The sequence below is a fragment of the Fundulus heteroclitus genome, unplaced genomic scaffold (genome assembly GCF_011125445.2).
Source record: "Fundulus heteroclitus isolate FHET01 unplaced genomic scaffold, MU-UCD_Fhet_4.1 scaffold_70, whole genome shotgun sequence".
Lineage (NCBI taxonomy): Eukaryota > Metazoa > Chordata > Actinopteri > Cyprinodontiformes > Fundulidae > Fundulus > Fundulus heteroclitus.
Window position 1 is genome coordinate 873,263 of NW_023397143.1, and position 26,911 is coordinate 900,173.

General features: G+C 39.1%; 1 protein-coding gene across 1 annotated transcript; it reads left to right on the plus strand.

Moving 5' to 3' along the window:
- The first annotated feature begins 11,833 nt into the window (after positions 1-11,833).
- LOC105935844 (sodium/glucose cotransporter 1) lies at positions 11,834-23,789 on the plus strand. The gene is made up of 15 exons (XM_012876433.3): positions 11,834-12,016; positions 12,420-12,491; positions 14,780-14,884; positions 15,051-15,110; positions 15,198-15,302; positions 15,385-15,490; positions 15,913-15,993; positions 16,076-16,284; positions 17,215-17,350; positions 17,459-17,566; positions 17,655-17,805; positions 17,892-18,060; positions 20,149-20,364; positions 22,034-22,139; positions 22,319-23,789. Exons 1-15 carry the CDS (start codon positions 11,879-11,881, stop codon positions 22,531-22,533), a joined length of 1,977 nt encoding a protein of 658 aa, XP_012731887.2. The 5' UTR covers positions 11,834-11,878; the 3' UTR covers positions 22,534-23,789.
- Positions 23,790-26,911: the final 3,122 nt, after the last annotated feature.

Genomic DNA, 26,911 nt, shown 5'->3' on the forward strand with positions numbered 1-26,911 from the left:
CGTCCAATTTATGGCATATATTAATTAGCATAATCTGTCATAGTGGGAGTCTCTCTAATGACCAATGAGGACACGCATGTAAGGGACAGCTATGAAATCAGCATGGATTATTCTTTAACCACCCAAATAAATAACTGGTGTCAAGAAGCCACTTATTTACCACCAATACTGAGCAAACATAGAAAATTTAAGCTTTTCTGTACAAATATAACATTAATGTATTAAATGGGATCATAATGAGGTCTTTTTATCTGCAAAATATTCTCTGTCAATGCTTTAAAACAGTAAGTTTGTTGAGGCATCAGTGACATTTAACACCTATCAACTGAAAAAAAATCCAGAAAATTCCTGAACTGACTAACAACTCCTCGTAATCGTGTAATTTCCAACACTGATGCTGAAATGATCATATAAATCAATCAAAGCACAACTAAACATTTCACTGCCTCCCAAATTACCAGTAGTAAAGCACCAACACCCTTTTTTCTCTCCACCTACTTTTTATTAATTTAAATCAGTCACATACACAGTATCGTCCAACTTCAATAGTTGTTTTCACAAAACGCACTATAATCATTGATGTAACCAGGATGTATTGCTCACACTTTCATTTCTTACTTTTTTCAGTTACTTTTATGTTGCCGTTTTTGATGAACATAGGTGAATTTAAGGAACATCTAGTCAGCTCACTGAGAGCACTAATAGACTAAACACAGGATATCTATTTTCCCTTTCCAAACTGTAACACAATGGCAGTTGACTTGACCGCAGTTTGAGTTAAATTAACCACAATTAAGTCAAAATATGACTTTGGCTGTATTTTTTGAAAAAGCACTGGAGAAATGATGCTTCTTTTATGTTTCTCTTCATCAAATACCAAAATAATATTTATTTTGCACTGTGACAGACAAGCATTTAGTTCTAAATTGTGAATGCTTGTTTAAACTATGTGTTGTGTTTCTTATCTGGATACAGATTTTATGTTTCAGTAATAACATCTTTAAAGTGATGCACATTTATTTGTATATTTATCTTCTTTGTAAATATATATTCAAGGTACTTAATTTGTTTTTCAATTCAATTCAATTCAATTTTATTTATATAGCGCCAAATCATGAAACATGTCATCTCAAGGTACTTTACAAAGTCAAGTTCAATCATATTATACAGATTGGGTCAGATTATACAGATTGGTCAAAAATGTCCTATATAAGGAAACCAGTTGATTGCATCAAAGTCCCGACAAGCAGCATTCACTCCTGGGGAACCGTAGAGCCACAGGGAGAGTCATCTGCATTGTACATGGCTTTGCTGCAATCCCTCATACTGAGCAAGCATGAAGCGACAGTGGGAAGAAAAACTCCCCATTAACGGGAAGGAAAACCTCCGGCAGAACCAGGCTCAGTATGAACGGTCATCTGCCTCGACCGACTGGGGGTTACAGAAGACAGAGCAGAGACACAACAAGAGAGACAAAAAAGCACAGAAGCACACATTGATCTAGTAATCTGTTCTACATTAGATGGTAGTAGCGGGTGAGCCGTCTTCTCTGGATGATGTCACAGTTAACAGAACGCCAGACCAGGTGTACCTACTATGAAGAGAAAAGAGAGAGAACAGAAAGTTAAAGCAGAAATGACAACACGTAATGCATAATTGAAGAACAATAGAACTCTATAGAGTGAGAAAATTAGATCCTGATATCCTCCAGTAGCCTAAGCCTATAGCAGTAAAACTATAAAGGTAGCTCAGAGTAACATGAGCCACTCTAGTTATAAGTTTTGTCAAAAAGGAAAGTTTTAAGATTAGTCTTAAAAGTAGACAGGGTGTCTGCCTCATGGACCAAAACTGGGAGTTGGTTCCACAGGAGAGGAGCCTGATAGCTAAAGAATCTGCCTCCCATTCTACTTTTAGAGACTCTAGGAACCACCAGCAGACCTGCAGTCTGAGAGCGAAGTGCTCACAGTTTATTGCTGATTTTTTGGGGGTTTTTTTGTTTTAAAGTTTCAAATACAAATCTTTTTCCATGCCTTGCAGAACTTAAAGAGGAACCCAGCTTCTGTAAGAAAGCAGTCATGTGCTTCTGCGGACTGGAGCAGAAGAAAGCCATGAAACTGACTCCAGAGGAGGGAGCAGAGCTGATACAACAGAGGAACCTCCAGAGGAACCTCTCTGGAGCAACGTTGTTAACGCAACCACCACCCTTCTCCTGTGTGTCGCTGTGTTTCTACACGACTACTTTGGTTAGACCAATTCAGCATGAATAATTCCTGGATAATGTAATTTATAAAAAGTTCACAGAGTTGAACATGCATCTGAATTAGGAACAAGACGTCTGGTAGTGGTTATCTTTTAAAATTACCAAATAAGCCATTTTCATGACTAGATTTAACCTTCTGTTTAATGTAATATGATCTCATCCAAACACACAAATTGTGCATTTCACAGAGCATTTTATTTTCAAGTAAACTTTTGATGATATTTGACCTGTTTTAATCTATTAATAATAGAACAAAATTTGTCTTTATTGTCCACTAGAGTGTAGAATTGCCTTAGTCTCACTGACATACAAGAAGGGCTGAAAATAATATTTAAAAGAAAAGAACTGCCAAAATAAAACAAAATTAATGAAAACAATGTTTTGTAAACCAGTACAATAAGCTGTAATATAATTTGTCAAAACAATGTAAGATTTCTCAAACATGTCTTTTGACATCTCCTCTTTACATTATTATAGAGGTTTCTAAATGAAATGGGAAATGTTATATTTTCTCTGTATGTTTTGTTGATGTGTTTGTAAAAGGGAGTAGTGCTGCATATTAAAACAGTTCACAAATGTAATGCCAGCTGGGCTCCTCGTTATTTTGACATAAAGGATAAAAGAAAACAGATATATAACCAAATGAGATACAGTGGTGTAAACTTAATAAAGGTTTTCATGCTATGTCGTTATTGTAAATATAAGAACTTATTCTTAATAACTTACCTGGTTAAATAACCTGGTTAACATAATAAAATGCTCAAAAACCCTCCAGTATGAGTGAATTGATACAATTCTGCAAAAAAAAAAAAAAAAAAAACAGTAGGACAAAATTTCTCCACAGCGTTGTTAATGATTCGTTGACAGTTATTATTGTACTAGTAGTCACCAGCATGTTGCTTCTTTTTTATTCTTTCTAATCTTTGGGAATTAGCACAGTATTTTAGCCCCATCTATATGAAATAATTTTATAAACTGGTAAGTTTTTTTCTTTAACTTTGCTACATTGGTTGTGTTTGAGCGTGAAGAACTGACACAAGAATTTGACACATAATAGGTAAAGATTGCACCAATTGTCTAGACGTGATGACCATGTTTGCTGCGGTCTCGATTTAGTACAGTCAGCTCAAGGTGCAAAACAGTGGCAAAAAAGGGGGATTTCATCCTTAGTGTTTTTCTTTTTCCCTACAGATATTACCCACATCTATATTGAGCAAAACTTATTGCTAAGCATCTGGTTTGTTAAAAGAGCTAGCTTCAGCTTGAACACCAGATGTCACTAGATGATCCTCCATGGCAAGCCTGCATAGGCAAAATATAGCAAAGTTATTTGTTCTTCGACTTTGGGCTTTTCCCTTTAAGGGGTCGCCACAGCAGGTCATCTGTTTCCATGTAACCCTATCTGCTGCATCTTCTTCTGTCACACTAACTCCATGCGTAAACCTCCTCTTTTGTCGTCCTCTAGGCCTCGTGCCTGGCTGTTCCAGCCTCAGCATCTTTCAACTGATGTACTGACTATCCCTCATCTAAACATGTCTGAACCATCACCACATTACAGTTGTTCACATAGAAATTGTTCTGCTCCGTTATTATGTCCTGTGTTCACATGATTCTTAGGTTTTTCAGTGAGTTTTTGTGTGAGGGAGCAGAGGAGGAGATTTGGGGTAGAAAGGAAGCCTTAGTTCCCAGATAACATCTGCTGAATCACAGCTCCTGCAGTTGCTCACATGAAGCCCTCGTTGATCAGATGGAAGGTGCTGTACCTTTGACATACAAGGGGAATCCTTTCCCCAAAGGCTGCTGCAGGCTGAGTGTACGAGCTGCAGCCAATCACCCTGAAGCACCTTCTCCACCCATGTCTGCTGAAGACATCAGTGGCTTCAGGAGTGAAAACCTTCTCGGTCTCTGCCATCCCTTGATCTTATAGGAAAAGCCCGTCAGTCCAGAGATTTGGCTATGATTGCAATCGCTGCAGATAATTTAAACTGGCTCATTTAGGGAAATCGACCAAATTAAACTTCACTGGTCACTGAGTAGGGAGCACGTACATCCAATTTAACCAGATTAGCTTTAAGATTTCAATATGTTTTGCGATTTTTTAAAATTTTATAAAAAAAAACATTAATCTTCCACTTTAGCTTAAAGGTATACTATGCAACCGGGGTTGATTTTCCAGCGAGGCTCCCCCCAGAGGGCGAAAGTAAAAGTGCACTGTCGTAAAGATGCTCAGCTGTTCTTGTTTCTCCATCAAGCCAGGCGCGGTTGTTTTGAGCTTAGCAGACAGGCGAACGCAACGAATAGTGGAAAAAACGGCAGTACAAACAATGACTAACACAGTGAAGGTATGAACATCAAGCTTCCCGCAGCGCTATCTTGGCGAGGCGGCAGCGGCCCCTGCCGCCGCCGCCTAGTCCGTTTTATTATTATTATTATTATTATTTTTTTTTTTTTTTATGTTGGCGAGACGCTACCGCCACCGCCTCGCCAAGCCACCGCCGCCGCCTCGCCGCGGTAGCGTCTCGCCAACATAAAAAAAAAAAAAGATAATAATAATAATAATAATAATAATAATAAAACTCGATATGCTTGCATGTTTATCTGACGTTAACACGCGGTTCTTTGTTGTTGCTTTCGCGCGTGCATATAGTGAATGGCAGGGCAAAAACACATTGAGTTCTCCCCGTAAAGCAAGACTTCTGTGTGTGCGGGCCGTGAGCTCTTGCAATTGCAAGTACGGTATTTCCCCCACAGACCCCCATGGCGGCCGAGAAAACCTTTGTTCGACCTGAAATGACTCATTTAATCATCCAAAATGGTATGGAACACATTAATTAACTGAAAAATGTTGCATATTATGCCTTTAATACACATGTAAACCCCCCTTTGATTAATGCTAACCTGAACTTCTAATTTATAGAAAAAAATTATTTACAAATTTTATTCTCTGGGGTTCTGGAAAAGAGCAAGTGACATGAGATAAAAAAAGATGGCGAATAAATGACACATGTCAAAAATATGTTTTATTACCACAGGTTTACTTTAAATATCTATTTTCCAAGTCTGATTTTAAATCATCATAATTACCCTCTGGTGATGCACATTTTTTTATAGTGGCAAATTGTAATAATTATTACTATTAATATGATTATTAAATACATTGGGTCATGCTATTTAAATTATGTTAATTACTAATTATTCACAGCATCCAGTAGTGATGAGGTTCCATCTTTACATTTTACAACAGTACATTTCTCTGTACCTTTGGTGTCCCTCTAAAAAAATTGCCCTTGAGAATTTTCTCTTTTTATTGTCCTCAAAACAATGAAATGAAATATCAGCTCTTTTTCCTAACACAGTTTTTGATCCTTTCCGTAACTGTTGCAATGGGGAGGTCAATATTTGCGCTTCAGCAGAATATCGACCACGTTTTGCGCACATTTGTAATAAATGTGCGCAAAACGTGGTCGATATTCTGCTAATGTCGAAAAAGGCAATTTCGCAATTGTGGTGTTTCCATTAAATAAGGTATCCAATTAAAATCACACAGGAATAAGTTGGTTCACGCGATAACTCATTACAAAACATGGGAGCAACATGCTGCACCATTATCCTCCTCGTCTTCTTCGTCTTTTTACAGTTATAACCGGTTGTGTGATTCGAAAAAAAAAGTGTTCCCGTTGTAGCTTTGCGAAGCACCCCAATTTCAATATGGATGATAGACCACCTCATCCTATTGCAAAAACTTTTTATCAAGAAATTGCCACGTTTCCATTGAGCACCTTTATTTTTTTGTAATTACAATTTGCGCATTTTGGTGGTCAGTGGAAACATAGCCTATGATACAGAGGGGCTGAGGAATATTTAGGATGCTGTTAATGGTGGTAAAAATTTTAATCAGAATCAATTTTATTGGCAGGAATTTGACTTTGGTTTCAAGCGCTCACACCGTACAGACATTAGGTATAAATATTAAAAAAATTAAAGAAATAAGAAAAAGGATGTACGTGTATCTGTGTGTACACCCATTTGTTGTGAATCAAAGAAGACCGAAGGCGGTTGTGATAGTGCAAGTATGCTTATTTTGTCTCACAGCAGTGTCACTGACTACTCAGGCTGTGAGGTGTTCAAAGCCTGGGGGAAGAAAATGTCTCTGTGACGGCTGGTTTGTTGGGGATGGCCAATTATGGTGTTTATTGTTATTACTTAAAAATAAATGTAGGAGCCATGATAAGAAATGTGGTTTATAGTGACCATAAACGTTAAATGATGATGCTTACACAACCACAAAAATGACTGCAGGATCCGGATCATTACTTGTACGTTTGCTGTTTGTACAATGGTTTTCAACTGTTTGTTCTATACGTGTGTCAGTAAATAACAAATCTTAAAAGGATTGCTTGTAATTACAGTGTGCTGTTTAGCAGTATAATTCCACAAATGAATGGAACTGGTGCACTGAGGCTGTAATACCGGCTAAGTTTTAGTTTCAGAGCTATTTTTGTGTTTGTGGGACACTGACTGTTTTGGAAGTACAGATGTTTAGACAGAGGTTGATGATTATTTTCGCTACAATTATATCTTCATAAACACCAGAAAATGTGATAAAATTTCAAGTTCAAATCATTCGTCATTTGAAAAAAATTATAATTATTATCAACTCATTTATTTAAAATGTGGCTGCAGATGTTGTTGCATTTTTATTCATCTTCCTCTGTTTTAGATGTTTGTAAACTCTGGCCAGAATTAATGAAACATTCAACAACAACAACAACAACAACAACAAAAAAAGCATGAATTTAAAAACTAGGCATTTGTCTGTAGTAATACGGTGTTGGTTGGCTAAATTATTTCAAATGGTAAATAACTTGTATAGCGCTTTAACTAGTCCGACAGCCCCAAAGCGCTTTACACTACATTCACACCCTGAATATGTTACATCCGGTTGTGTGATGTTAGCTGTGTTAGTAGCCACAGCTGCCCTGGGGCAGACTATCAGAGGCAAGGCTGCCATTCTTTGGAGCCACCAGGCCCTTTGACCAAGGAAGTGTCTTGCCCAAGGACACAACAACTGAGACAGTCAGCGCAGGGGATCGAACTGGCAACCTGCCAATTGCAGGACAAATGATGTGAACCCTAGACAGTTTGCCAGTCTATCCCAGAGCAACACAGATTCACAGGTCAAAAGGCCGTACACACACATGCTTATAAGAGAAATTAAACTCACATGCATATTTTTGGAAGTAGGAGAAAGCCAGAGTACCAACAATGAACCCCAGCATGCACAGGGAGAACATTCTAACTTTATTTAGAAAGACCCTGATCAGGTTTCAAACCCTAAGGCACTGGGCGGAGAGCAAGTTCATTGCCATGCAGCCCTAAGTGATGCAGAGAAAAAAAAGTCTTGTTTTTCTATGTAAGACCGTCTATAGTCTCTGGATAAGAGGTTGATGGTTCCAAATTTCTGGAATTGCATCCATAAGTAACAACTACAATGACAAGTTAAGTTGTATTTTTATGAGGAATACTATAGGACAAACAGAAAAACACACTCAAGTTCTTTCTCAAATTCTTGTCAGCTGTGTGTATATGGTTCAGGACTTTCCTTTCTGAAAAAAATCCCCCACGGAGTGAATAACACAAGCACAGAAAACGATGGCACGACAGGGACCAATTTGTAATATTAAAATTTAGACAAAAAGCTCTATGTCATTGGGATAGGATCTCTGCAATGATCTCAGAGCTTTGCTAGTATCAAACTGTCCTGGACTTTTGCACATTTTTGTCCCTTTGCAACAACAATCATCAGTGTATTTTATTGAGCGTTAATGAGATATACCAACACAATGCAGTGCATAACTGCAATGTGTAAGGAAAAATGATATATGGATTACATTTGTTTCTAATAAAAATCTGACTGTAGCCTGCACATGCATGTAGCCCCATTTATTCTGATACCCTAAAATTAAAATCCAGGGCAACAAGAAGTCACCTAACTATAAGATACAGCCAGGTGTCAGAGTCTGTGGACAAATCTGGCCTTCATTGATGACCGACAGGAAGAAAGACACATTTTGCAGTTTGCCACAAAGCATCTAGGGACACAGCAATCATGTGAATGATGTGTTTTGGTCAGATGAGACCAACATAATTCAGACTGAGGCAGCGAAGAGATAAACAAAGAAGAAACTGGGTTCATTGCTTGTAATGCAAAAACTGAAATGGAAATCTGTGACTTTTTCAGCATGGGCTTAGTGTAGAGTCACTATTTACTGTTATTAAAAGATACAGCTAAAAGGCTAGAAAAGAACTGAAAACGTTGCCGAAAATATACTTTAGTTGATGATTAACTTCCTCAAGAATAACAAGGAAAGACATTAATCAGTTGGAAGCTTCCTTGGAAATGATGTTTGATATTTTTTATAGTTTGGACAATAAAAATGTGTGTGCTTGTAACTAATAACAACTGTGTAGCTTTGGAACAAGGGAGGCCAAAACAAGTCTCATAAGAGAGGACGCCTTGCATCAACTCTCCTTACTTCGTATGTAAAGGTTTTGAGGTAAGTTTACTTCACCTATGGGGACACCAACTGGCTTTTTATTTGTCTAATAATTTAAAAGCTGAACAAGATAGCAGGTCTTGACATATTCCACATATCATGACAGAGCACTCACCAGCTGAGGAGGGTTTTCCTTTCCTTTTTGGATCTTGACTCTCCCTTCTCATCCGACAAGCTAATTATTAACACAGATAAAAAAATGGTTATAAAGGACATTTAATGTTGATATAATGGGTTGAAGGTGAGGTTATATGGCCATGTCATAACAACAGTCATTTTCTTCCTAAGAACTTGTTCAGATTAAAAATCATGGTGTTAGGGAGGGATAAATATTTTATATTAACTGCATTTTTACAGTTGTGGACATGACTTGACAAAATCTTTATATGGCACTTCAAATTTAAAATAAAGTTATTTCAATTTATCAGTTTTTAACACATGTGTATATTTATTTACATACCTCTGTTTAAAGAGAAAAAAATTAATAGTGGGTCAGTTAATTATGACAATAAAGCAATAGAGTTAATTTACAACAAAATGTATTGTGTTTGGTCATCATTAAGGACCCTTTGTAAATGTAAATCTTTTATTGAATTACACCAATGCAGTAATTTACACAATTAACTAAATATGACAAAAAGACAATCTGACTGCTATACCAGCGCCAAAGCTAGCAGTCTCTACACTCACCACTATAAGAAATATGTAATTATGGACAAATATTATGTTAAGAAGGTAAAACAATTTGCATCTGTCTGAGTAGGCCATTACAACTATGAGAGACAAAATGAGAAAAAAAAACAGGAGATCACATTGTAGTGTTTTTATTGTTATTATTTTATTATTTAAATATTTGTGCCCAAAAACAAGTGAGCAGTGTGACCCTCACAGACCTGTAACTTTTTCTTTAAGAAGCTCTTCTATCATCCACCCGTTACGTGTATTAATGGCACCTGTTTGAACACATTATCTGGCCAAGACCAAAGAGCTGTCCAAGGACAACAGGAAGAAAATTGTAAACCTGCACCAGGCTGGGAAGCCTGAATCTACAACAGGCAAGCAGGTTGGCCACAGTCAACTGTGGGATCAATTGTAAGAAAACTGAACACGTACAAGATCATTGATAATCTCCTTCAATCTGGGACCCCACACAAGATCTCATCCTGTGGGGGTCAAAATGATCATAGAACAGTGAGAAAAAAATCCCAGAACTACATGAAGAGACCTGATGAATGTCCTGCAGAGATCTGGACCCAGAGTAATGTTCATGTATGCCCTCTTCTCAGCCTCCCCTGGTTCTTTTATCTGATAATGTGGTGTTTGCATTGTAGACTTCTGTAGTAATAAAAAGACTCTTCAAACTGTAACTATATTTTACCATATTTAATCTAAAAGGCAGAGGAATGGTTTACAGACACATCAGCGCTGACGGGCTCTTGATTGAACATGACGCAACGGCAATGAATGTGGCAAGAGCCCCGACTGATCATTTCTAAAGAATTATAAAGAAGTCTAGGTACACGCCCATGCAAGGACTGAACGCTTCCTAATAAGTCGTCAGTAAAATAATGTGTCACCACCTGGGTGCCATCTGATGATCTTGTGTCCCAGACTGTCTAGATGTGCATGCCACTCCCAGGACTGATGTTCGACTCGTTCATCCCATTTCTACATTCGACTCATACGGCGTATTTCTAACAGTAACGAAGGCTACCATCATTAACACACAATGCCGAGAGGGACCTGCCAGGCCAGGCGTGTCCCCCTGTTTAAGCGCTACATGTCCAGGCCCATTTGATGTTAGCATATGGATGATCCAGAAGAGGATTGGGAGAGTATCATGTGGTCAGATGAAACCAAATTAGAACCTTTTGGCACAAACTCAACTCGTCGTGTTTGGGAGAAGAACCGTGAAGCATGGGGGTGAAAACAACATGTTTTAGGGCTGTTTTTCTGCAAAGGGGACGGGACAACTGATCCGTGTTAAGGGAGGAATGAACAGGGCCATGTGTTGTGAGAATTTAAACCAAAACGTCCTTCCATCAGTGAGAGCATTGAAGATGAAACGTGGCTGGGTCTTCCAGCATGACGATAATCCCAAACAAACGGGCAACGAAGGAGTGGCTCCGTAAAAAGCATTTCAAGGTCCTGGAGTGGCCTAGCCAGTCTCCAACCTCAACCCGATAGATAATTTGTGGAGGGAGCTGAAAGTCACTACTCTAGAAAAGATCTTCATGGAGGAATGGGCCAAAATACCAGCTACAGTGTTTGCAAACCTGGTGAAGACTTACAGGAAACGCTTGACCTATGCTACAAAGTATTGAGTAGAATAACAAAATACTTATTTTCCACCATAATTTACGAAGAAATTCTTTAAAACTCCAACAATACGATTTCCTGTTTTTTCCCCCCTGATTTTGTCTCTCATAGTTAAAAATGTGCCAATGCTAAAAAATTACAGACCTCTCACATCTTTCTAAGTAGGAGAACTTGCACAATCAGTGGCTGACTACATACTTTTTGCCCCACTGTAGGTATTCGATTTTATGGAGTGAAAGGCCATAATTCCTTACTTCCTACTCCGCGTGGATTGTTTTAGTCAGCAAAGTTCATATAAGGTTGACAACATCTGCATGATTTATATTGTGAATGATGTTTAATGTAAAAGAAAAAGAACAATGATACAATAACCATACATGTGCAAGACTGACTAACTAAACGAGGGAAAAGCTAAATACAAAACAGTTACTGGAACAACAGTGGCTTTACTTACCTTAAAGATTGATGATTAACCATCAGTGCCAGCAGGACAGTTTACACACTTTTTTTTTTTGTTTTTGCTGCATTAATATTCATAAATAATCAGCCTACGAGTAAAGGTCTTTTCTTGCATACATCCCCCTTACCTTTTCCACCTACACTGTTGACCAGCCCTCCTCCCTCCCTCTTTCTGTCCCACACGCGAGCGCAGAAGATATAAAGGTAAGTGCTGTGCATGTGTTTCAGTCACAGTGGACCAACTCCTCAAGCCTTGCTGTCCTGCACTCCCACTCTGTTCAAAATGGCCTGGGATTATTTTGGATTCTCTCGCACCTCAGGAAACACAGAAAACGTATCCCCCACGGTGGTCCTCAACAATGCCGCCGACATCTCCGTTATTGTCATTTACTTTTTGGTTGTCTTGGCTGTGGGAGTATGGGTGAGTGTTGCAACCCGTCAGCCTTTTTCTGTAATTCATCTACAATTGTATAGACATGAGCTGTAGTAAATTGTTTAAGCAAATTTGAACAAAAAATAAATGTAATTTTTTAAAAAAATATATATATATATATGTTTGGCCTGCTTTAGGTAAAACAAACAGAAATTTAGCACCTTTTTTCAACCATGAAGGAGTGTCCTGATATTCTGCACTCTTTGTATCTTTATGTCTCTAATCAGCAGCTTGGTGCACAAACAGTTCGTCTCAAACTATTTTTGCATTTAGAAAACTGCAATTGTTCCTGGGTTTAGTGCAGCTGATTGTGCGGTAGCTGAAACGCAGTCTCTAATATAGAGTTAACTTTGTCATGTTTTGCTGAGATGTTCCCTTGTCTTTGTTGCAGGCTATGGTCCGGACCAATCGGTCCACTGTGGGTGGCTTCTTCCTCGCAGGGAGGAGTATGGTGTGGTGGCCGGTGGGTAATTTACCACAGAATGAGAAAAATGTTGTACCTGCTAAGATGTAGCTATTTTTGCACCAACCTTGCATATACACAATAGATGCGACTACCGCTACAGTTGTGGTGGAAAATAAATACATTAACAAAGGCCTAAAACATTACCATCTGATACTTGGTCTGGGCTCCTTTTGCATGACTTACTGCAACAAAGCAGCACAGGAGAAGGAGATTTGCCTTGTGGCACTACTGAGATGTTAAGGAAGCCCAGGTTCCTTTAATATTGGTCTTCATCTCATGTGCCTCTTTGGGCCTGGAGACTCTAAATGTATCTGGACAGTACCCCATAGTTCCACTAGGGGGTCCCGCTTAGTTTGCACGCCAGTCAAGCATAGTAACACCATGGTCTTTGCAGCTTTTTGTACCTTTGCCCGTTTGGGCATGCATCAATCCTGCAGGACAAGGAAATCAGCATCTCCACAAAGCTTGTTAGCTGAAGGAAACATAACTTGGTCAAACATTTTCTTGAACTGACTTTGGATTAAATAAAACACATTAAACCAACACCAGCTGATGACATGGCACCCAAAGTCGACATTGAATGCAGAAATTTCAAACTGGACCTCAAGCTACTTGGATTCTGTGCTTCTCCTCTCTTCCTTCACATCCTGGGGTTTATGCGTGATGTCTTAAGTTGACTTTGATCTCAGAAGAGGACTTTGTGCTGCTGAGTAACAGATCGCTCTTTTTTCTCCATGGCCCAAGCAAGAAACTACTGACGGCTGGTCAGGGAGTGGCTTTACACAAGGAATGCAAAAGTCGTATCTTATATCCTGATTATTGCTGCGTTTTAAGGTGCTAACTCTGACCGTGGTCCACATCTTATAAATCTCCTCCCAACTATTGAATGTGCTCTGGTCATCGGTCCTCTCAGGCTGGAGTTATTACTGTTGCATGCGCACCTTTCTACCTCTCCTTTTCCCTTCCAGTCAGTTTTCCAACAATACGCTTTGACACAACTCTAAGAATAGCCAGCTTCTTTAGCAATGAGCAGTTTGTGGCTTACTCCCCTTGTGGATGGTGTCAGCGACTGTGTGCTGGACAACTGTGAGGTCTGCAGTCTTTCAGAAGACTGCAGACATATAGACTATAGATCATAGCTTGGCTAATAACATTTGTAATTGTTTAAAGAATAGTTTTATTGGTCTTTTATAATATTGCACTTCTGTTAGCAACTGAAGTTTAGGTTTCCATTTACTCTAAGCCATAATCATCAAATTAATGAAGATTACATAACTCTGCATGAAATAAATCTATATACTAATCAGTAAGTTTTAGGGTTTTTAAGTGGATTACAGAAAACAGTCAACTTTTTGATTGTACTCTAATTTACTTAAAATGCACCTGTTTAAAACTATGGCAATATTATTTAAAAGGTACACCTCATCATATCTTATAAATGGGGGGATTGTTTCCTTTCATGTGACGTTAATAATATACTCAGAATTAGATAAGAATCTACAGCACAACCTCGTTCACAGCACTGTTTAGTTTGGCCATGTTTTCAGGAATGTGACCACACGGTTAAGCGAGGAAACATTTGGTTCAATCTGTCCCTTTTTTACAGAAGTCTCATGGTTCCAGTTGTGCAGCTGCTTTGCAGACCCAAGCACTGCACGTGTGTCTGAGCATTAAGTATTCTCCAGTAAACTCCTCATAACGAGCCAGAGTTCTGTTATTTTGTATAATTGATCCATCATAGGCCTCAGTTAGCATTTACCATTTTGCTCGTAGGTTTTGACAATTTCTATTCCATTTTGCCCTGAAAAAAACAAACGCGTTTGCCATCCAGCAACAACAGCAGTGGCACACATATTGATTAGAAATGGGTTTTATAACCATTCCCAGATGAATTGACTGAAAAATTGCTTTCTTAAGATCCCTGTTGGCCTTTTTTTCCTTTTTTAAAAATGTTTTTCAATTCTGATTTATTGAGATGAACCCGTATGTAAACTGGATTGTACTGGATTGTACCCATCCAAACATAAGACCTTGAAAGGAAAAAAATAATCTTTGTCTAATTAACAAATCTTATCTATAACATTTTTGACTCCTTACAAAAGACTGCATGGATTGCATGACCAGTAAACTCAGTTACACAATTAAGCATAATTCCTTCATAGGAAAATGGGATTTATGTCCCAAGTTTGTTTTAAAAGTGCTTTTTAGCAAAGCAAATCATCCGGTAATTATGAACTGCCATTGCCTACCTTCTTGAAAAAAACAATTTTATGTTTTTTTTACAGATCGGTGCATCACTCTTTGCCAGCAACATCGGCAGCGGCCACTTTGTAGGGATCGCCGGTACCGCTGCGGCTGCTGGATTAGCCATTGGTGGTTTTGAATGGAATGTGAGTATTATTTTTTTGGTAGTTTCACAAATATGGAAGACATCTCTGATATGAGCTCATTTTACTCACCTTTAGGTTTGCAGAAGCTGAAAGAAAAAAAGTTGTTTCTTTATGCTTAATATTATATCGGTTAATTTCATGCTTTTGGTATTTTTGTATGTTCCAGGCTCTTATTGTTGTCGTCATTCTAGGATGGCTCTTTGTGCCAATCTACATCAAAGCCGGGGTAAACTAGACTCATATATCTGTTTAAAAAAAGCATCCATTATGTAGTTGTGCTTTGAAAAAGCCAAGTATCATTACATTTGTCTAGGTGGTCACCATGCCTGAGTACCTGAAAAAGAGGTTCGGAGGACAACGAATTCGCATCTATCTCTCTGTGCTCTCCCTCTTCCTTTACGTCTTCACAAAGATCTCGGTAAGTTTGTTTCCTATAATCTTTGCCATTCAACAATAGATGCAAAAAATTTGATTTAATTATTTTTCCTGTCTCTCCCCAGGCCGACATGTTCTCTGGTGCCATTTTCATCCAGCAGGCTCTTGGGCTGAATATCTACGTTGCTGTTATCGCACTACTGGCGATTACTGCGCTGTACACTGTCACAGGTCTGTCGTCAGGAGAAAATGTGCTTCCTTTTTAGAGACCAACACTTTCTTCATAAATTCTGCCAACAAAGGAGTCTTATCTATGTAAATGACACCCTGTGCGAGAGTAAAGTCTGCTCAAGGCCGCAGGTATCGCAGAAATCTAGAAACACACGTAACGAGAAAGCTCCTCCTTTGCTGGGCTGTTTATCTGTGGTGTGTTTCTGGTTAACTGCACTCGGACTTTGATAAGCCTTAAATAGCCCTCAGTTGCCGCTCTGCAGTAATACACAGAACACTGAATTATAACTTTTACAATACAAGCGGTAAAAGAACAATTACGTAAAAACAAGATAAAGTTATCCTCTTCAGTAGATATGTTACGCTCTATGATGTTGATTGAATAAAACTTTACAGATTGCTAACATCATATTTTATCTCAGGTGGATTGGCTGCAGTGATATACACAGACACCTTACAGACTATCATCATGGTTATTGGATCCTTCATTCTCATGGGTTTTGGTAATAAACAATAATCCCTATTCATCATTTTTTTTACCTCATAATGAAGTGCAAGCCTCAATCTAACCCCATTCATCTGCAGCTTTTAATGAAGTGGGGGGCTACGAAAAGTTCCAGGAAGGCTACATGAACGCAATTCCCTCAATCACCGGTAACATCAGCGCCGAGTGCTACCAGCCTCGGTCCGACGCCTTCCACATTTTCAGGGATCCGATAACTGGAGACTTACCTTGGCCAGGCCTGGTGTTTGGACTCACCATTCAGGCCACCTGGTACTGGTGCACAGATCAGGTCAGTAAAACATACGATCGCCACCTTTGACTGTGCGGATACTTCCACTGACTCAGTAACAGGTTTTACTACATACTAGAAACAGTGTATGGCCATAAATCCATCCAGTTGATTTTTACATAACCGTACACGCATTCACGTTCTTTTTATCTCGCCTGTTTTGGACAGAATCACTGAAGCGCTCTAAGGTTGCCAGCTGATAGTGAAGAGCCATGTCATATAACAGCCCTTTGGAGTAGAATCATGATCCATGATCTGAACTGCAATTACTTCACAAATATTTTGCTAACCTCGTGTGATTTCTTAAAACCTACAGTTGCCTGGACACAAATTTGTCAGTTCACAAATACTGGGGTCCTGTTTTTACTTTGATCCGACTGTAAATATGAAACAGATTTAAACCCACTGTCAATATGGTCACGTTGTGCCAACTATTTAAAAGTAGACACATTCTTGGAAATCATTACAAATACATGTTTTGATGGTTGGGCTAGTAGTCATAGTGGGTGTTGTTATGTTATGTCACCATGTAGTGTGCATTAAAAGCTCTGGCAAACGTTTCTAATCTCAAGGTAAGAGGGCCTATTTTGCAACATAAATACTGTCAATAGCCACATCTGCTGTGCTGTTTTTTTTCTTATCAATAGATAAGAAATACCCAGTGCATCTAATGACATTAGCCTAATATCGATATGAGTCACTCATTTATGCATGTAGCTTTTGTTTTTCCAACATTGTCGTTAATTTGTGGCTCAATTCGAACGATTAATCTCAAAAGCACAATTTGCGTCAAATTCAAAACATCAATATGAAATTGTCCTTTATCTGCTCACTAAATGTTGCATTCACCGCAGTGGTTATTCATTTACAGGCATATTCGCCACGATTGATTACAATTATATATTTCAATGAGCAATTTTCTTTCTGCAGGTCATTGTCCAGCGCTGCCTCTCAGCCAAGAATCTCTCTCATGTTAAAGGAGGTTGTATTTTGTGTGGCTACCTGAAGCTGTTGCCCATGTTTCTCATGGTTTTTCCTGGGATGATAAGCAGGATCTTGTATGCTGGTGCGTATTTCAAATCTTTTGTCTTGTAAGGACTGGGGGGGAGGGGGGGGGGGGGGGGTAACTTGCACCAGATCCCTATAAAACAATTTCTTAAATCATTTAACTCAGATGTGGTAGCATGTGTGGACCCGGAAGAATGTCAAAAATACTGTGGAGCTAGTGTGGGATGCACCAACATTGCCTATCCCAAACTGGTCGTGGATCTTATGCCCAACGGTGAGTGGATTAACAATACTGTCTTACAGTCTGAATCCAAATATTTCCTTCTTTATGTTTTCCTTCACTTTTATCTGTGTCTCTTTAGGTCTGAGGGGTTTGATGCTGTCGGTGATGCTGGCCTCTCTAATGAGCTCGCTTACCTCAATATTTAACAGTGCCAGTACTCTCTTCACCATGGACATCTATACTAAGATCCGTCCTCGTGCCAAAGAGAGGGAACTGATGATTGCTGGCAGGTAAAACTGTTTTACTTTGTGTTTAACATGATTATTGTTTGCATTCCTGACTTTGCAGTGACTCTCTGTTTACTTTGACTTTGCAGGGTGTTTATTGTGTTCCTGATTGGTGTGAGCATAGCCTGGATCCCTGTGGTGCAGTCGGCCCAGAGTGGTCAGCTCTTTGACTACATCCAGTCAATCACCAGCTATCTCACTCCACCTGTGGCTGCTGTCTTCATGCTGGCCATCTTTTGCAAAAGAGTTAATGAATCGGTGAGTTTAATTTCAGTTCAGAGTTGCTGTTGAATTTTAGGACACTGGAGAAGAGGAGTCTATCACCATTACAAAGGTGGCTGAGGTTGTTAAAAAGTGTTAATGGTGTTAACGGTTAAAAATATGATGAGGTGTAGGTGTAGGAGATTTGTCCCGAGAAGCTGAAGGCTCTCCACATTGTGGATGTGTCATGGTTGATACACCTCTTTAATTGTGCTTGGAGGACAAAGGCAGTGCCTGTGGTGTTGTAGGCCTGGCTAGTGGACCCAAACTTTAGGAGAGAAGACCAAAAATGCGTTCCAACTATTGCAGGACCGCACTTTCCAACTTACCGAGGAAATCTCTCTCGGGTGATGGAAAGGATGAAATGAAATGAAATGAAATGAAATGAAATTTATTCGAACATGATACAAATATAAAAATAAAATAGTGCACAGTAACAAGAAGTGCATAAGAAAGAAGAGAAAATACAGATTATTTTGTTTCAGTTAACATATCATGCTCAAAATGGGGTAGGAAGAAGTGAGAACTTATAAACTCCTACCCCTAAACACTTGAGACTTTAGAGTCCTACTGTCATAAAAAAAAAAATCAAAATCAAAGTGGCAGTTAGAAGTAACAGTTACTAATATTTACCTATACATTTTCCCATTTTATGCTAGTTTATCTTTCTAAACCCTTACACCAAGTTATTATCTTCAATACACACCTTATTGCTTTCTGTCCCCATGTGTGTATCTATTGAAAATTACCTCTTTGTACTTTCTTTTGAATTGTGTTAAACTATTGCTTTGTTTTAAATCGCCATGTAACTTATTCCATAACTTTACACCTTTAATTGAAATACAGAAGCTTTTCCTTGTTGTTCTAAAATTGCGGATGCGGATGGGTTTGTGGATTTTTTTGAAAAAAATTGCGGATGGGTATTAGTAAGCTCAACCACCTGGGTCACATCATAGTATTATATTTCCTGATGCATGTCATTTTGGCCTAGAGCAAAAAAAAAAAAAAAGAAAGAAAAAAAGCCAAACTAAACCATGAAACAAAAAAAAACATGTTCAAGGATTTACTGCAACCACAGTTTGTCTGATGACAGTGGTTATCAGTGGTCTCAAGGCTCTTCTTGCATTTTGTTAAAAATTTAAAACAAAGTGGCTGTTTTTTTCAAAATGGCCATCAAGTAACACACTATAGACCTTATGGATATTATTTCATTCAGCTATTTGAGTTGCAAGGTGGTGAATCCACACCACGACTCCTTTAGTGACGCTCTTAGCTGATCAAAAACCATGCAAACATACTTTGTTGACACAGTCATTTCCAAGCACACGACTCTGCTGTATGGTTAGCAAAAGTTGGTTTTAGTTTCTGTCAGATTACCCAATGAAAACATAACATCATTTGGAAGTGTTGCATTGAAGGAGGATCTTGGTTATCTTTCGACAGCGAGTTGTTTATCTTGTTTTAGCTTCTGTGTCAAGTCAAATGTAATGCTGCAGCATGTCATTCCCAGATAACAGAGCTGTTTTGATGCAAAGGAGCTATAAGTAAGATATTTACTGTAAAATCAAAATAAATCATTCTCATTGTCACTCGGGATGGAAGTAACATTACATCCTGGAAGTGCTCAACATGGAAGTCCTCTCCATCAACAATGTCTTAGTCCAGTTTTTCTCCTTTCAAACCCAGAGGCATGGTCCAGAACTACTCCGGTTTAGAGTGTAGCCCGTTTTTACTTCCTGGTTCCTGAGCCAATCATATGAGAGTTCCCAGGGACCCCAAAACAGAGTGCAGCATTTGATATTTTATCTTGGTAAAAGAGCAGCAGCCTGTAAATATGAAAGCAAGTAAGAGAGGTGGACCAGAAATAGAACAAAGTACATCTTATACCTGTCCTGTGTAAGTAAAAATTCAGTGCAATAATGGACCGTTGAGAAAATGGCAGGTGTCCGCGAAAGGCCTTGTGTATGCGTTTTAACCACTAGGTGTCATTATTACTTATTGTTCCTTTAAATCAAATCTCAGGAACTAGTTTGTGATTTTAACAGAGCATTTCCATGTTAACTTCCTTCTTTCATTTTTCATCAGGGTGCCTTTTATGGACTCACAATTGGACTGGTAATAGGACTGTCCAGGATGATTACAGAGTTTATCTACGGGACAGGAAGCTGCGTTGAGCCTAGTAACTGTCCAACCATCATCTGTGGAGTGCACTACCTCTACTTTGGGATGATTCTGTTTGTCATCTCTTGCATCATCATAGTCGGAGTCTCCCTAATCACCAAGCCTATCGACGACAAGCATGTAGGTGACATCTGTGAGATAAGGCTAGCTTAATCTTTAACTTTTCAAATCAATTATTGTTCTCAGGAAGACTCCCCATTGCAACCGCTATTCAATAGACATGGAACAAGAGGTTCCTGCACAAGTTTAAAGCTGACAACTGAATCATTTCCCACTGAAATGATTCAGTTGTCTATATAAAGTGGAACTGCGATGCTTTACCCCTGTTCTGAGGTGTGTCTGAGAGCAACTCATTTTGGTGTTGTGTCTATAAAGGAGACACTTCACACCCTGCACTCCTCCAGGTCCAGGGCTCCATCCAAATACCCTTAATTATAGCTCCTAGCTCCTGTTCCTTGACCTTTCATGAGGTCAACAGAAATAACTCTATCGTGGGGAGGAAAGGAGCTTTGGACTGCTGTGCCGAATCCGGACAGCCTTTAACTTGGACGTCAAATGCGTGCTCTTGGCTCTCTGGACATTTTCGTTTAGAGGACTGTGCTGATGCATGATGACGCAAAGAATTGTGGGATACCTAAGGGACATCGCAGGAGGGAGCATACAGGCTATTTTCCCCCACCTACCTCCTTATTGACTGCACTATTCAGACAACACTTGGCGCACTGGCGCACTACGGCTTTGGCTAAGGAGTCCATTGAGTTTTCAGACTGAGCCCCAGAGTGTTCCACTTCACCTCGTTTTGCCATTTTTGTAGTATGCTGGGGGACGGTAGCCTCGTGAGACCATCCTGATCTCGCGAGCTTTCAAGGTTTCACTCGCAGATCAGTCTGGCTACCCTCCGTTAAAGAAAATTTGGAGCCGTTCACCAAACGAACGTCCAATCAGCGTTGGCTTTGAGGCGGGTTGAGGTGTGACGCAACGAGGAGCGACAGTTCAGTCTAAAGAACATGGCGGCTTCAGCCGATGAGACTAGCGTTAGCGTGGCTATCGAGCAAGTTTTATCGGAATTACAGAGTATTTCTTTGCTGAGCTAACGAGCCTTTACCTGCAGCAGCAGGAGTAGCTTGGCTTGTGGTTGTGTTTTCGTCGTCGCTCTGTTATGAGCGACGACGAATCTGATTGGTTTATTTGGCCCGTCTATCACCAACATAGGCCAATCAGCTAACCAGTATTTTCGCCCCTTCCCAAAATTACTTCAACGGAAGGTTTCCAGATGGATATGCAGAGCAAATCTATCTGGCGGAGTCAGGTAAGGGGGACGGCGAGATGAACAATCGAACCATAGAAAATAGGGAAAACTGATCGGCTTGGAAAATATGAAGAATATAAAGACATCCATGCAATACCTGGAAAGACTAAATTCAAATTTTCTGCCCTTCCAAGAACACAACAAAAAGTATGTTAGGGCTTAAAAAATGTTGGATCTTGCATGATGTCCCCTTTAAAAAAGTCCTAATTTGAAAGCTGCATTTGTTTTTATTAAATTAAGTCATTTAAATCTGACTAAAAGCAAAATCAGATGAAATCTGAGAGGGATCCAATACTTTTTTCATGGGTACTGTAGGTGAAAATCTGTTACAATATTGGGGCCTGTTATAAATTGGACAAAGCGAGCAGAGACTTTATTTACTTTGTTTACTTAAAACCAATAAAATGAAAAAATTGTGCTTTGATTTTCCCGAACTGAGCAATTTTCCTCACACAATAATATTTACTGTCATTTTGCCAGCTGTACCGATTGTGCTGGAGTCTGAGGAACCGTACAGAGGAAAGAGTGGACATTGAACCGGATGACTGGGTTGATGATGACGACAGCAACGAACTGGAAGTAGAAGGTATTCAGAACACAGACAGAGTTCACATTTCATATTTTGGTAATTTTTCTACCATACATGTATAATCATAAATAATGTATTTAAAGCTTCAAGTAGTTTCAAAGATGTGTTTTCATTGGCAGATGGTTTTCTTTTTCTCAATTTATTTTGAAACAAAAATGTCTTTGTCTTTTTTCCAGAAGATGAGAAGGAACCGGGCTTCTGCAAGAAAGCATTAATGTGCTTCTGTGGACTGGAGCAAAAGAAAGCCCCGAAACTGAGCAAAGAGGAGGAGGCAGAGCTGAAGAGGCAGCTCACAGATACATCAGAGAAGCCTCTCTGGAGGAACATTGTCAATGCGAACGCCATTATTCTCCTGTGCGTGGCTGTGTTCTTTCATGGATACTTCGGTTAGACAAACCCCATCAAGATTAAGCAATCCTGGATACTGTAATTTATATTTAAGCCTCAAGGTTTTGTATGGATTTAAAATATGACCAAACCATTAGCACTTAACCCCGGGAATAGTATACTGCAATCTCCTAACGGTACTTTATTATTCCTCCTGTGCAATTTGATCTCACACAGGACACAAACTATATTTTTCTCCAAGCCTTTACCATATAAGTGAACTTTTCCTGGTATGTTTCGCCTGAAGTAAACCAGTAAACCACAGAGTAACATATTAACGCATCAAACTTGTTAGGAGGCCTAAATACTCACACATTTGTTCTCACTTCCGCGTATCACATTTGTAGATATTCCTGGATGAACTGAACACATTCTTGTTTGTGTGTCATTTTGTTGTTTATGTAAAAAAGAGAGTAGTGCTGTTGTTGAGAACAGCTCATAACTGTGTCTTCAGTTTTGCTTCTTTTTATCTTCACATGAAGGTTACGCATAAAATAATGCAAGTGAAAATTTAGGATTTTGTTTAAAATCAAGATTTGTATTGTAATATTGCACACGTACACCTGATGGTAATTCTTTCTAACTACAGTGCCTTATCTCTGATGACAAAAAAACATAAACACTTCTTTATTTTCATAAGTTTACATACAATTGTTGTATTTTTTTGCCTAAGGCTGCATTAAGTCATTGTGAAAAAGGAACAACAAGACAAAAAAAAAACATAATATCTAGAAAAAGCTTGTAATATTTAACTAGTGAAGGACAAACAAGATGGTTGTAAAATTCCCTCAGTATGGGTGGGTGTGCTACCTCATTCATCAGCTTCAGCTGGGTTTCCTCATTATGTGTGTTTCAAGTCCATGAGTGTGATAACTTCTTACATCCATGCTTACAACCTAACTGCGTGTTGTTTTAGGTGTTAATGAATAAAGCTATCTCAGGGAAAGAGGGTTAGGAATTACTCGAAGCACTCAAACGCTCTTTTTGCCTCCACCTAGAGGTCTAAAATCATTTGTAAGCAAAAATTTAAAATACATTTTCTCTGTCTGTTTTGCACTAAAATTTCTGCCTAGGTAATAGTAACTTAAGTTAAAAAACAAAAACAAAAAGAACTTTTATCCGGAAAAAAATAAATGCATACTTGCTTCATTTTTATGTCAAAATGACATTTTATGTCTCTTGGAATAAGATACAAGGCATTATCTTGTTTTTATAAGTGACTCTCTGGTTAATGTACACTTATTAAATGATACCAGGATGGCGTTGTTGAAGGTTTTATTATTACTGCCTTGGCAGTGCTCACGTTCTTCAGTGGAATTTTTTTAGTCCACCTTTAGCAGTCCAGCAGCTGCAAAGGACTTTATATCCGATAAGATTATCAGTCAAGTAGTGATTGGGCTGATTGTGTTGTGCCTAAAAATTAGTCAGTCATCGTAAGACTTTTAAGGAGGCTTTTTTTATCAGATAGAACATTTTGTCTTTCTTGGCCATGAATCAAACGACAATTATCAGCTCAACAGTTTTACTAAATATGACTAACGAGCCATGAAAAGGCCACTGTGGCTCGATGGGTTGAGTAGACTTTTAATCGGAAGGTTGTGGATTTGATTTCGGTTTGCCTCTGTCACATGCCGATGTGCCCCTGGGCAAGGCACTTAACTCCAAGTTGCCTATCGATCTGCATATTGGTGTATGAATGTGTGCACGTTAGTGAGTGCGATTGGGTGAATGTGGCTCTAGTGTACAGCACTTTGAGCGGTCAGTGTAACTGGAAAAGGGTTCTATTAGTTCAGTCCATTTACTGTTTGTTTTGATTCATTTTAAAATGAAGGTTTAGCTATTTGTTGAACATTCTGACTGCGATAGACTGCCGACCTGTCCAGGGTGTACCCCGCCTCTCACCGATTGACAGCTGGAGAAAGGCACCAGCACCCCCCGCGACCCCACAAGGAATAGACTTGTTAGAAAATGGATGGATGGATGGATGGATGAACATTCTGGCTAACCTATGCCATGGTAGATCCACCCTCAAAAACCACAAAGCTCTGTCAACCATATTGGTGGAATTGTTTGTCTATTTATTAAATTGTATAACATCAGTGCTAAGAACAATAATTTCATGCTCATTGTCAAATTCTTGTAAGATGCAGAGCTGCTAAATGGGAACTACGTAGCCTCTTTAAAGGGAGTGGAAAGCTTTCACAATTCACTGTATCAGTTAGGCATTTCCTAAAAGTAGCTCATGTGGCTAGGGTTAGGGTTAGGCTTGCTGACACACACCTGACTCAAATGAATGGCCAATTAAGAGGCTTCTGCAGCACTTAACAGCAAGCAGAAGAGGTCATAAAATTGTTTGAATCAGATGAGCTGGGACAGACATGTGGAACATGCAGGACAGGAGTCCCTGAGGACCAGGGTTGGGAATCACTGGTCTAAAGACAAACTGTTGAAAAAATTACTCGGTAAGAGCGTAACTTTTGAGCCTTCATTCATGAGCAGGGTGCCATTACACTGTATGCATGTGAGAAAGTTAGATGAACAAAATCAAACACACTAACACACCAATGGAATAAACAGGTGTTTTCTGTGTGTAACTGGGTATCAGTAAACATAAAATACACAGAAATAACCTTTTTGGTAGATTAAGAAGATTAGAAAAGAATCTGTGTCCCTGGTCTGACACGCCTGAGTCAAATAATCAGTTATTTAGCAGGACTATGAAGAACCTGACTGCATACTGAGGAGCTAATTGTGCTATTTGATTCAGGTGTGTGGGGCCAGGGAAACCTCTAAAAGTTTCAGGACACTGGCTCTCGAGGACTGGAGTTGGCCACCCCTGACTTAAAACCTCTAAAAGTCAAGCTAAAATAAAGTCCAAGTAAAAGGGAGTCTGCCGAAGTTCTCTGATTTCTTTGGCATCTTGGGTAGTCCACCACAGCAGGCTCTCTCCTCTCAACAGTGCCTTACATGAGAGCTTTCCAAGGGGGGAAACCATTGGTGGGTTTTGGGACTCACTCTGAATTACCCAATCCCAAAAGTATGGGGAAGGAGGATGATGTGCAAAGTCATCACACAAAGTTTTTTGCTGTAAGTCTTACAGGTCTGAAACCTGTAAGAAAAACTTAGCTAGCGTGTTTAAACTTATTTTGATTTTTGATAACCTTCACCGTACATCCTAAATGACATTTCATAACCCGTATGGTAAACTGACCCCAACTTTGGCTGAAATCAAAAACAAAACTCTTGATTTGATGCAATCTTGCTTTTTCAATCACGTGTCCTTCTGCTACCATGCACTGCAGGGAGTGGCCATATGCATGAGGAGAATAGGACAAGAAACAAAGACAAACTGGTTTTTCAGGAGCAGGCATAGTGATGAAGTTGATAAGAAACGCAGACTTAACCAAAAAAAAAAAAACAGTGTGGCTGAATAAGATCACTTCAGAGCTCTGGGTGAATATGAATCTTTAAATTATGGCTTATGTGATGTTATTATTTACCAATTAGACTACTGATCATCTGACATAGTCAGTTCCCTGTACACCCTTTTGAGGAAGACGGTCTAAAACTCAAAACCTTCCTGAGTGGTGTTTGAATACTCGCACAGTGCTTTTGTGAGGACATTTAACGGAGGAAGCCAGACTGTCTTACATAGACCCTTGTCTTACTCTAATAGGCTGCACTCTTAAGATGCTAAACAGGAAAGTAGCCTTTAAATGTTTTTTAACAGCAGGAAATACACTGCTTTAATTGGAGTTATGGCATTCTAATAGTGGGACGGTCTTGCTTGCTGGGTTTTTGTCAGGATTTATTCTGTCAGGATCCACAGCTGTTTGTGTTCTTGTTCTAATTTACTGTAGATTCTCTGTTTTGTGGCTTTTTAGTCCCTTTCCCCCAGCTGTTTGGTATTCTGTTGATTATTACTCACCTGATTTCCATCCAGTTGATTATTTCCCAGTTGTATTTAAGTTCCTGGTTTGTTTCCTCCTTGCTGGATTCTTTGCATTACACCTCGTTCTTTCTCAACAACTTTGTTTACCTTGTGTCTTTTGTTAAATTATTCATCTCACCATGGCTCTGTCACCTCGCCGCTGCACTTTAGGCAAACTCACTCCATGACATATTCAAAAGTAACCCAAAACATATCTCATGTGGGGTATTATCTTTATGAGAAATTTTGAGGCTTGAGAATATTAGGGAATAAACCACATCTGAGAGAAGATTATCAATGCAGTTTAAAATAAAACCTGGGAATAAATATGAAAGAAAAAACAACAGTTACACGCAAATAACTTGTTTTACCTTATCCCCAAACCTGAACTCAATCCTAACAAAACAAAAATAATGTTTTAGTTTCTCTGAACAAAAAATCTGCTAAATTA